A 12,435-nucleotide genomic window follows, 5' to 3' on the forward strand; every position below is an offset into this window, starting at 1 on the left:
CCGATTGAGAGGCGGTGTGCCTTGGGGCCGAGGATGGGATAGGGAAGTTAGGATGAAGCAGACTCCAGCCCCCCATGCTGCACAAGTCTGATGTAGGATTATTATGATGACCCGAGAGATGAGGGATGAAGGGGTACCCTTTTAGTGTCATTTGCCTGTCGTCGATAGCTATTAATATCCTTCGTCCCTAATCAGGAACAACACTAGACATCTCCCTCTTCTTCATCTTCTTGTTCGTCGCTCCATACCATGGTCACCATGGTCACTGTCAGTCTTGTCAGTTGTCCTGATTGTCGATAGTCGTCTTGATTCCTGTTCAATCTCAACGCACCGTGTCTGGACGCCCTATCTATTTTGACTTCCCCCCCCCCCCCCCCCCCCCCCCCCCCCGCGGCCGTGTAAAACACGCTCTGACCTGTTCACGAACACACCATCTGACCTCAGCTATGGTGCAACTCCGCTCGTCCCAGTGACGTAGAAGCAGACCTCGATCTTACCTTATCTCAACTAGACACACCTTATCTAGATTGTTACCTCATTCACTGGCCAGTAACATTCGCAGCTGGTAAAACCCTTCAACCCATCGAACCAGGATCAAACCCCACCGTTCGTCATATCGATCATGACGCTCCTGGTATAGTTGCCACATGGAAAGAATTAGTTAGAATCTTTCAAGAAACTAAAAAGGTTAGAGCTATCGGTGTTAGCAATTTCACAGTTGAACAATTGGAAAAAATCATAGATGCTACTGGTGTGATTCCAGCTATGAACCAAATTGAATGTCATCCTGGTTTACCTCAACCTGAATTATTTGAATATTGTGAGTTTACAGTATACTCTTTTGTCAATCAACCATCCCCCCCTCCCCCATCGAACCTCTCCCATGACTCTTTTACATATTTCCCCTTACTTGAATCACAACGATTTTCAACTCTCCCTCAATCCCTTATTCCCTCTGGTCAACTCATATCCATCCTCATTGTCTAATTAGCGTCAAGTACCTCCTCACTCAGAGTAATACCACATTCACCATTTCCTGAGATTGCGAGTTAGTTTCATAGACGTGATAAGTTTTGTCAACTTCTCTCTCAGGGCAGTTTCGATTTTCATGAAAATCGAAGTAGTTGTGTGAAAAGGATCACCCAGAGATGAAAAGTTGACTATTAGTAAGAAAAAAGGTATCGTCATCACGGCCTATTCTTCTTCCGGAACAACATACCAACAAACCACGGGATTTCTGATCTTCCTCAAATCGTCAATTGTCTGAAAAAATCGAAACAACCTGTTCAGTTTGTATCGCTTGGTGTGCTCATCAAGGTTTCTGTGTTATTCCTAAATCTGTAACACCTAGTCGTATCAAGGTCAGTTCTGTGCTTTTGTATCTTTTCCTCAAATCGTTACAAACTACCACATCACCTACCGGTGTTCATTCATCTTTCCCCTTTCCCCATTTTACATCGATGATTCATAAACATCTCTTCTTCCTCCTTCATCCAACTGGAATTCAAAGGGTTTTTCTTTCCAATTTCGTCCAATATCAAAAAGACACAGCTTTCGATCCACACATCGTCTCCCAATCAACCACCAACTTTCATACTGATCCTTGAACAAAGGGGTCATTCCTATCACAATGTCTCATTCATCTTCACATTCTCAAAACCAGTAATCCAATAAAACAACCAAGACCTTCCTCAAACCTCGTTCATCTGAGCGGTGACGAGATGGAATGACGATTAACATTCAGGCAAACTTTGAAGATTTCACTCTTTCCGACCAAGAATTCGAAGAGATATCAGCAATAGGTCATTCCAATTCCGTCAGAGGTAACATTCCAGCTAAATATAACCCACCTTGGCCCGTTGATATTTTCGGGACTGAAGAGGAAAAAGGTTTGAAGAAAGTTTGGTGATTCTTTCTCTCTCTCTCTCTCTCTCTCTCTTTGTCGTTATCGTCCTTGAGGAAAACATACACATTGTGAGAAATGTAGAAGAGATGAGAATATGGAATAACATATGATATGAAATGAATCGCAGAATCGTACTTTAAAGAGTTAAAGGAATGAAGAAAAGATGAATCAATTTCAAAACGTTCATCCTTATAACGGTGATGATCTGACATCAAGAAGGTGATAGATAATATCGAAAATCCCTGTACCGGTTAGTTTTCCAACGACAGAGAAATAAAAGATCGTCTGTCAAGTAAATTTGATTTGAGGATAACCTTGCTTGATGTTTTGATAAAAAAGACTGAATCTTAAATCTGAGGATGAAAGTTAGCTTAAAGGATGGAAGACAAAGAAACAAAACGTTGTAAATGATAACATGACTCCTCAATCTAAACTTTCACTCTTCAACTCTTTTCTCAATTTTTCAACTCTACTTTCAACGTTATCCAAAACTTTTATTAAATATTCCGTTTCCTCTTTTACCGTTCCTTTTCTCTTACTGATACTCCCACCCTCACCTCCCATATCATCTCTCCCGTCCAATCCTGTGATCCCAGACGACGTATCATCTTCACTCGTTCCACCCATTCCATCTAATCCACCCAATCTACCACCACCCCCAGCCAAAATCATCCTCATAGCTCTTGCCAACTCCATTTCAGTATTCCTATTCTCTCTCCTCATTCTTCTCTCTTCAACTTTCTCAACAGATTTATATCCTTTATAAGTATACAAATTCGAAATTACCAATAAAACAATGACTATCATTAAAAAACCTTGTTTGCTCCATACGGAAGGAAGTAAATCTGATAACATATCGGAAACAGCTTGATAACCTTGATATAAAGCTGAAAAAAGTGATCCCAACCCAGATAAGAAAGAATCAAACGCTCCTTGTAAATAAGCGTAATCTTTTTCATGTCTTTCTCTTCTTGTTCTTGCTGCGTATTCTTCAGCTTCTGATTTTTGTATTTCACCTTTTTCAAAAGAATTCGAATGAAGTTGGTTATGTGATGATGGGGAATGTGATTTTGATTGCGTTTGATTGATATCAGGATCTGTGGAAAGTGAAGAAGAAGGATCGACACCATCTACTAAGAATTCAGTAGGATGTGCGGAAATGTATTGTCTCATTCCTTGTGATAAATCTGAATGATATGTTTTTTGACCTTCTATAGCGGATTTTTCAATGATCCCTGATTATTAGCGTGATTGATTTTCCCTCTTTCCTCTTTCCCCCCCTTCTATCCACCGTGACAGTGAGACGAGGGAAGTTTTGAAAGAAAAGAGACACTTGTTGGGATGGACATCAGGCGAGTGTGTGAAATGTGAAGAAACTTCGAGGAAAAACGAAACGTTGACATGAAGTCACAACGAGTCATAGTGAACGATCGTGAGATGGATCGGGATATCGCAAGAGGAGATAAGACTTAAGAACTTCACTAACCTTTTACCCAACTCTTCCCAGTCCATTCAACACAAGTACTAACGACGACCCTTGTCGAACCAGCTCCAGCCCACATCAAACAAGTCCTAGTCTTGACACTGAAAACTCCTCCGGATGGTACGTCTGGCGTTCTTGTGGTAGTTACCATAGTCACGAAATCATCAAAATCCAAATGTTCAGTTTCGTCGATTATATGACATTTGGTTTGTTTAGGTCCTATACTTCCGTTTAGAGGTTTGATATATGACATGCTTCTTGTGAGGTTTTTATCTCCGGGGGATTTAGGTCTCCAATCTGATGTTTCTATATCTGTAATTGGTCAGCTTCGATTTTCTTGTCTCCACCTCCCCTACAGCTTCTTTCTTTGTCCAACTCTCGAGGTTATTTTCTCTTTGTTACGACTCTTCCCACATGACTAGTATTCAAATGTTGTCCAAATCTTCTGCAGACCGCGGAACAGGCGACGTGTGGTTTGGTAGAGCTGGCGACGTAAGGAAGAGGACGGTGCTCCAGATCAGACTTGAAGTCCATCGCAAGTGACGTGCATGATTGAGGAGTGAGCAATGAGGAGAGTAGAGGAGTGAGCACATCGATGTTAAAATGGAAATAAACTGGAAGAAAGAGGGGAGGACAAGTCAAGCAGAAAAAACTAGATATTGAAACAAAAGACACTTGACTCACCTTTCAATTTCTCCACATCCGATAAAAAGCCTTTATACCATTCACTGGTAAACATCAAATTATATATTTTTTCAGGAGAACTTGGAAAAGTCGTTTCCAGAGCTACTTCGGAATAATGTCTTCCTTCTTTCCCACAAGCACAAACAGTCTTCGCGTGACCTTTTTTAGGTTTATCCAATACTATATCCTCCGTCTCTTCCGTTTGTCCGGTTTCAACAGTATCACCAGCTATTGATCCTCCTGGTGAAGCTGCCACATGCAGTGAGATTGATGACATGGTCATACTTGGATTACAAAGACGCCAAATGTTCATCATTACGTCGAAAACGGAATCTCGTGATAAGAAAGAAGCAAAGACGTAGGTTTTTCCTTCTGTCGTTGTGATGCCGATAGCGTTTGGGATTACCAAAGCTGTCATTTTCTTTTCTATGCGTTTGATGTCGAGGAAAGCGATGACGAGCTGGAATCAGCGTGAGTTTACAGTAAGGATGACAGGTTTGAAAGAGGAGATATCGGCTATCCCGATCGATATAAGGGACCACTTCAAGAGTGAGATATGAGGGTTGGGTGTTTATATAATGATGCAGTGGAGAAGTTTGTATGTCATATAGGTTGTCGGATAATCCGATAAAAAGGAGATTACAAGGGATACCATAAAAGTAAGATATGGTATAATCTGAAGAAAGGATAGGAAAGTAAAGGAACGAAAAGACTTACGTTTGTGGTCCAACCTAATATATTGGAATGGAATGATATATGATTCTCCGAGATGAACAATCTACCTTGAACTAAGATATCTTTGTTGAGTGCACAACCGTAATCTGGATCATTAATATTTACCCTACTGCCATAGTGTCCTTCTGTCTCTTAGAAACGTGTGGGTCCGTGTGTCAGTACGAGATGATGAATCGAGGACAAAGAGTGGTATCAACCAACATGCGTGGGAATCTGACGACGGACGAGATGGTGTGTGACGATGAGAATCGAAAGATCGACCACTTAAGGTGAAAGTGATATTAAAGGCCCTTCGTCGTATCCTCCCGAGCAACAGCGACAGGGGATGAATGACGATTGACAGGGTCGAGAGACGCCATTCAAGGTGACTGGAAAGAATTCGGATGAAGAAGTAAGATGGCAGAGATTTCGGATGATCAAGAATAGTAGTGAAAGCACACAAAGAGACAAGGCAAAGTGATAAGATGATATGAGTATTAGGAAAGGATGAAATCGAATTCCAACTCACCATCAATAAGATAATCCCCTTCATCAATCTTTGGAAAAGTAGCATGAAATTCACCATTCCTTCTACTACTAGCCACAGCAAAACCAGTAACAGGTAAATGTTCATCAACACCTTCACTTAATCCTTCACTTTCATCATCATATTCAGAACCTAATTCACTATCTTCATCATCTTCCGTCCTTCCAGTCAAATAAGGACTTCTACCAGTTCCTTTTTGAGATTTCGCGGATAATAACTCTTCATGGGCGTTATTAGCATTAGCAAGATGTAAACCACTTTTAGCTAATGCTGCAGCGACACTTTGTGGGATATTTGTTGATGCGTTAGACATACGTCTATCTTTTTTATTCTTTTTACTTCCACTACCTCTTCTATTATTCGGTAATTGAAGATTATTGTTATGATGAAGATTTTGGTTTTGAAGTTGAGGTTGAATGATAGGAGAAGCTTTCCCTGAAAGTCGAGTTACTAAACTACCTGATCTACTACGATTATGACCTGTTGAAAGTGTTGAAGAACGACCTTCTCGAAGATGTTTGATGGATTGTGAAGAGTCTGTGCGATTCATTGTTGGTGCTAAGGAAAGTATGTCTGGTGTGACGGGAGTTGAAAGGGATGGAGTCATTTTGATCTTAGTCGATGAGGTTGGTTGAGAGGAGAAAGTTAGAGGATGTGGTGTGGTAGGTGAATCGAGATATACCTGTGTTGGTTAGTTCAAGTTTTATATGACGTTTGTTGTTGATGATTTGATGGTGATGGAGAACCAAATGGGCCAGTGCTCGGAATCTAAATGAGATGTCCAGCGAGGGAAGGCTCCGCCGTCCAACTTGTCCCTTCCACCTTCCTACCAAACGCTCAGATGAAAAGAGTGGGACTGATCACAAGAGAAAGGCAAGGAGTGAAGAGGGAACTGGACACACGTGAAAGAGAGAATACAGTATGAAGGAAAGAGAATCACCCACCTCAGATTGTGACCACCCTAAACCGACCGGACTGGTTGGAGAAAAAGAAGGACTATCCCCTACACTTCTCGGTGTTAAACTACCTTCTTCAGTCAAAACCAATTTAGGTGTTCCTTTCAATTTGTTTGGACTTGATAATTGTAATTTCGGTGTTGATATAGTTTCTAAACGTTTTCCTCTTCGACTTTCTTTTTCCCTACCTCTTTCTTCTATTTCCCTTTCTCTTAATCTCTCCACACTTTCACTTTGTCCTTCCTTATCGTTCTTGGGAACTTGCCAATCCTCACTAACGTCTGTCAGATCAACAGAAGGTCTACTCAATCTCGATTCTACAGATAATCTTCTATCCCTTGAATCTATTGAAAATCTACCAATCTTTGAACTTAAAGATAACCTTCTTTCCTTTTTATCAGAATCACCTTGAATAACCTCTTGAACTCTTTTACTAGGTGATAAAGCTTCTAAAGCTTTTCTACTTTTATTTCGTAAAGAATCTAATGTGGTGTTGGAATTAGAAATCCTTCTTCCTCTATTCGATTCTGGTGTTTCTCTTTCTTCTTTCAACACGCTGGAGTCACGTCCTTTTGTATTGTTGTTAGGTGTACGTGGTGAGATGATGGATAATTCTGAACTTTCCTGAGGATGTTGATTAGGGTCGAAATCGTTATGTATGGGAAAGTTTGGATCTTTAAGTCTCTCTATATCTTGGTTCTCCTTATTGATATCTTTTCCAATGTTGAATGAATTCGAATCTTTTAAAGAAGATGAAGAAACTTGTGTTGAACTAGAATCCAATTCTATATTTCCCACAGCTCCAAACGAGAGTTTGGTATCACTCAAAGAATTTCTTAAAGTTAAAGAAGAAGGTAAAGAAGAATCTGAAGATAATGAATTACTTCTATCTCGGTCTTGCGGCGAATGAGTTGCAGTCGTAGTGTTGTTTTCCGGTGTACGGGTGGCGGTAGATGAAGATGAAGGGGATCTTTTGAATCGGTTGAATATGGATGATGGCATTACCTAAGAATCTCTATGTTTCACTTGTGCACTCCCGTTGACTGCTTATTGCTTGTAGATGTGGATGATGGATGGGTTGTAAGAAAAGAAGAGTTATGTGTGAATGGAAAGAGAAACATGAGGTAAATTGTATGTTTTCCGATGTGACCGATGACCTATGGGGTGGGATGTTGGGAATACGGAACAAAGGAAGTGACGTCAGTCAGTCATGTTTCTCAATGACTCGATGGTCAAACCATGTGTCGAATACAAATCGGATTTGAGAAAAGTGAGGTTGGGATGGTGGGTGGATGTGTATGTGTGGATGTGACGAGAGGGTGTAGATGTGATGAACGAGTCTTATACGATTATGAGTGACAATGGTCAATTACTGTAAGGAGGAGGTTGGTTATGGATGTGTGGAGAAGGAGAGAGAGCCGAACAAGAGGGAGAGATGAGAGAAACAATGTCCACAAATGATGCATCACCAACTCTCTTCTTGACCTCTACCACTCTCAAACATCTCTTCTACATATTTATCACATTCTTCCAAAGACATATCCCCACTACCCTTTACGCTGATACTCCATGATACAGCTTCCCTCACTTCTCTAGGCATAGCGTTCGATGATCTACTCATTAGCTCCATTCTCACCCCATCACATACACGGTAGAAGACTCACCCGCAGATATATAAATGACCTTGTTGACCAACCACCCAATCATTGATCATCTTTGAATCTTGTCGGATCAAATCTTGTACATATACTTTCGAAGGACCGTCTCTACTGATGGCTATACGTATATGAACTCCTAGCGATTGATAATGTTTCCATTCTTCTTCGTAGTATAAATCGGCAGAGGAAGATCTACATCCAAAGTAAAGTGCGGTATCTGAAGTTAGTATCGATCGATCAATGAAGAACTCCGACCAGTCTGGTAAAAGAAATGTTGGATGATGTCTTAGTATCGTCTTGGACAACCGGTGGTGATGGACGTGAAGGGGATGACATCAAAGTAAAATGATGATGAGGCTTATACACACTTTTCAAAGCCCCTTGACGCACTCTACATTCCAATAAAGCTCTCATGGGAGCAACACCAGTCCCTGGACCGACGAGTATGACAGGTACGTCAGGTTCTGGCAAGTGAAGAGTAGGAGGGGTGATTTTTATAGGGATACGAGTGTCTATCATCAGTTTCTAATTTTTTCATTGAGTCGATCCCATTCCTCGCATTGATCCAAATACGACGAGGGATAAGATGATACCAATTGATCGACGTTGGTTGATAAGATCAACCAGCTTGAACGATGTACCGATGTACGGTTGCTTGCACAATGTATGCCTGGGAGGATGATTTGTAGGTTAGGGACAGAGGTACGTTCAAGGGACGGGGGAAGATTGGGAGGAGGTGGAGGAGGTGGAGGAGGTGGTGATGGTGGTGGTGGTGGTGGTGGTGGTGGTTGAGGTAGAACACTGACTGAGAGGAAGTGATTTCAACCAGGAAGAACATAATCCTCTACGGGGTATTTTAAGATTTGTACGATATTCCACCAAAGCGATCAGGAGTTGCACTTTTCCCGGATGTGTCTGAAGATTAGCAAGATGCACAGCACTTAACAGATCGTAAGGAATGAGTATCTCAATACCAACAGGCCATGGAAAACACCACAAGCAACCATCATGAGGAGGGAATTGATAAGTATGAGGATGAAACAATGTGCAGATAGTGTTGGGGAGGTACTACGATGACTTACCTCCCAAGAAGAAGCGATAGAAAATTGTCTTCTACGTAATGGAGGTATTATCTCCAACAGATGACTTAAAGGTATTTTTGTTTCTCTGAAATCTGCAAGAGTTTCTAATATCGTCCGTGAAGGTCGGGTAGCGTACGTATGGATTTCGTCCTGTTTGATCAGCATGGCTTGAGCTTTTGGAGAGTACGTGTGAAGGCGTGGTTCAAGGGGAAGATCACTGTTCAATGGGAGGGACACTTTTGTCGCGGGGAAGCCACTGGATGGAATGATTCGGATGTCATGAAAGAGATTACCAGGGTTGATCTTGAGAAGACGAGAATGTCAGGAGAGAAGCGTAAAAAAGTCTCGGAGTTGTAGAAGGAGGTCTGTCGCAGAAAATAAAGTATATCGAAATCTTTGGAATCGAGAAGGAATTTATGACGAATGATAAAACATACAGGATCCAAAAGGAAATCATCTAATCTTTCTTGTTCTCTCTCATCGGGAGATAAACGACGTAACCATTCGAAGAAAGATCTTCTAGGAGAACATCGTATGTCCAGGTGATTCGTCAAAATTGATCGAAGGGTCGTTATTTGATTTTTGGGTGGTAAATGAGATGGTAATGGTTGATCTGATATTAGCATATCTCAATTTTCTCTTTTCAATTCAATCGTTCCCCAGAATTTCTTCAATTTTCGGAGGGTCATGCTTCTGAAGAAGGGATGACAAGTAAATTCAAAGAGGTACCATCTGCCAATGCTCGAATGACAACAGGATCATCCGCTTGATCCTTCAGATCCATCATCTCCAAGAATTCTTCCACTTCTTGAGTACTTGTTTGAGGTTGTAAACAACATATCGATCCTGGTTCATACCCTTCACTACCCATCAGTCCTCTTCTCACTAATTTGTAGTTGATGATCACTCACAAAGAGTCTTCCAAGTCAAATTCGATTTCTCTGACATCCTGCCACCAACCTTCCTTAGTCACTTTTGTGTTTTTCGTCAACTTTGCCCAGAACCATCCTGGTGGTTTCCAAATTTCCTCCTCACCGACTGACTTGGATCTGCTCTTTACCCCATTACTGTCGATTTCCCGTACAGGACCTGCGACGTGCCCATTCACCGCTTTAGAGTGGGAGTGTGAAGATGGAGGTTGTTGCTGAGATTGAGTTGAGTGTTGGTCAGAGTTCAAGTCGAGATTCGACATACGGGCGCTTAATGCAGGTTCGAGGATGTACAGTGGAGGAGGAAGAGAATGAATGTCTTGAACTCGGTGATCAGGTTGAAGTTGAAGATGAGGTAAGATAGCTTCCAGTGTACCTTTGAGCCAAGGTTGAAAAGCTTGTTCGATCCTATTATATCAGCATTGTGTAAAACTTCAGTACGACAGTACGACTGTCATGGCTCATTGAGGTGAAGTATACAAAACCGTTCAAGTGTGAACATGTTAAGGTGGGAGAGGGACGAAGATGAGGTAGGGTAAGAGAAGTATAAACAAAAAGAAAGAAAGAAACCAACACACCCATCAGGAGCTCTTTCATCCCCCCAAGCAGGTTCACTAATCCTATTCGCCCCTAACCCTTCTAGCCGTCTCAACAACATTTTTCCAGCATAACAAAACTTCTCATAACTTGAATCTCCAAGTCCGAACAGAGCAAAATGAACATCTTCAAGGATATCACGTGGTAATGATGTTCTGAGTAAAGCTGTCCAAAGTGGTAACATTGCCGGTGGAGGATCACCCCGACCATGAGTTGATGTGATGAAGATGATCAAAGGTGTGGTAGGGAGTTGGAACTGGATGTCAGTTTATGTATATCTCATCTGTATCACCTCTCTATTTTTTCAACTGTATATCTCGTTTGTATTTTCCGAGATAAACCCGGAAAGCTATGGTGAGGTCGAGAAGGAGATAAGAGAAGGTCCAACAAGAGTAAGTGAGCAAAGTGACAACTTACAACATCGAACATGTCCATGGAGATGACAGCACATCGTCCACCTAACCGTCTAACCTCTCTCCCGACTCTTTCGGCGGTATCTTGAGAATTCCCCGTTTCCGAAGCGTACAACACCACAACCTTGTCCACTTTATCATCTTGAGACTGCAGAGATGATGACGATGTTGGGGAAGACATGTTCCATCGTTAAGATATGTAGTAGTTTGGGACAATCTGAAATCAAAAGTATGTCGCAGTGGTTCAACCTGAAGCGGCGATCGCCGATGGACCGTGTTGCGCGTCACCCTTCCTCTGGCGCGCTATACAAACCACTACGAATAGAACCAAACTTCGCGCACGACATCAGATCTCTTCACGCACGACACTGTCACGTGATCTTGTTAGGCATGCATCTTTTTCTTGTTAGGCGTGCAGACCACGTGACCTGCAGGAACCTCCCTTCCAACCTCTCTGTCCTCTGGTCAAAGTGAGTAAACCGTGATAATTTAAAAGTCCATGATATCTGCATATAATCAACTAGGTTTTTGGATAGACATGTAAAGCACTTCCTCCTCTATCGGTCAGTAAAGATTTCAGACTGGAATCTGAAGAACTGACCGAGATACATCGATCTACCTTCCACCCCCCTGTCCACCGGTGGAATCCTGTTGTCCTCGCCTATACTCCCCAGGGGGGAATTCCTGTCTCATACCACCGTTCCTGGCTGCTAGGACACTCCTTTCTGCGGAGTTTGAGCCATTTCCGAGCCCCTCTTGAACATACGGAGGCAGGTACACAGGTGGATAAAAGGTAGGTGGAAAATTCGAATAATTCGACACAGGAGGGTACGTAGATGGCCTCTGGTACCAATTAGATGGCCCAGGGGCTCCTGGGACGAAGTGGGGAGAAGGGTGGAAGGGATAAGGATAATGTTGAGGTATTATCTGCATAAATCAGCCAGGAACTTTGACCTGTGGACCAGGAGAAGTGGTAGGACAGATTTCAATGGAGTGCGTACCTGCAGGCCTGTCCCCATCCTCTCTGAGGCCGTCCTCGCGATCACAGGAGCAGTACTCTCTATCACAGGCTGTGTCATCATCACAGGAGGCCTCTCCACCATCCTTTCTGCATTTCCTTCTCTCTCTGCTTGAAATCGAGCTAATAACTCTTGTTCTCTCACGGCCACAGCTTTTTTTGCTGCACACATGTAGGTAATCGCGTGTCGCTTGGTACAGAGGTCGCATTTAGAAGGGAGAGGACGTGAAGGAGTAGATTGTTCGCTTTGTGATAGAACCCGGCCAGTACTGGCTCGGGGAGGACGATTACCTGACGATTTTGCGACCTGTGAACCTGTATATTGCGAGGGGGGGGGGGGGGGGGAGGAAAGTAGGTCCCCTTCGGGCCCCACTCCCTGGGGTTGATGGGAAACGAGGGAGCCCGGGGGGGGGGGGGGATAGGGCTCGATATGGGGGGAGAAAGCCCG

The 12,435-nt window shown here is 42.6% G+C and overlaps 3 protein-coding genes across 3 annotated transcripts in view; 1 reads left to right on the forward strand and 2 right to left on the reverse strand.

Annotated features, from left to right (window-relative positions):
* TREMEDRAFT_69577 (uncharacterized protein) overlaps positions 1–1,909 on the forward strand; it is a gene marked incomplete at both ends in the record, with an annotated part of 3,125 nt that extends 1,216 nt beyond the window's left edge. The window contains 3 exons of the mRNA XM_007006241.1: positions 445–820; positions 1,291–1,361; positions 1,745–1,909. Coding sequence (XP_007006303.1) covers positions 445–820; positions 1,291–1,361; positions 1,745–1,909 — 612 coding nt within the window. The remainder of the gene's footprint in view (positions 1–444; positions 821–1,290; positions 1,362–1,744) is intronic.
* A 5,830-nt stretch (positions 1,910–7,739) lies between these two features.
* On the reverse strand, positions 7,740–11,170 carry TREMEDRAFT_72113 (uncharacterized protein). Its single transcript, XM_007006242.1, has 10 exons — positions 10,974–11,170; positions 10,538–10,812; positions 9,942–10,367; positions 9,760–9,893; positions 9,468–9,643; positions 9,031–9,180; positions 8,755–8,863; positions 8,317–8,460; positions 7,955–8,165; positions 7,740–7,903 (listed from the first exon to the last, which is right to left on the reverse strand). The coding sequence occupies exons 1-10, from the start codon at positions 11,148–11,150 to the stop codon at positions 7,756–7,758; spliced, it is 1,950 nt and encodes a 649-aa protein (XP_007006304.1). The 5' UTR covers positions 11,151–11,170; the 3' UTR covers positions 7,740–7,755.
* A 414-nt stretch (positions 11,171–11,584) lies between these two features.
* TREMEDRAFT_64009 (uncharacterized protein) lies at positions 11,585–12,159 on the reverse strand (the record flags this gene model as incomplete). The annotated part of the gene is made up of 2 exons (XM_007006171.1): positions 11,585–11,896; positions 11,971–12,159. 2 exons carry the CDS (start codon positions 12,157–12,159, stop codon positions 11,585–11,587), a joined length of 501 nt encoding a protein of 166 aa, XP_007006233.1.
* Positions 12,160–12,435: the final 276 nt, after the last annotated feature.

This window comes from Tremella mesenterica, assembly GCF_000271645.1.
Source record: "Tremella mesenterica DSM 1558 unplaced genomic scaffold TREMEscaffold_9, whole genome shotgun sequence".
NCBI classification, from domain to species: domain Eukaryota; kingdom Fungi; phylum Basidiomycota; class Tremellomycetes; order Tremellales; family Tremellaceae; genus Tremella; species Tremella mesenterica.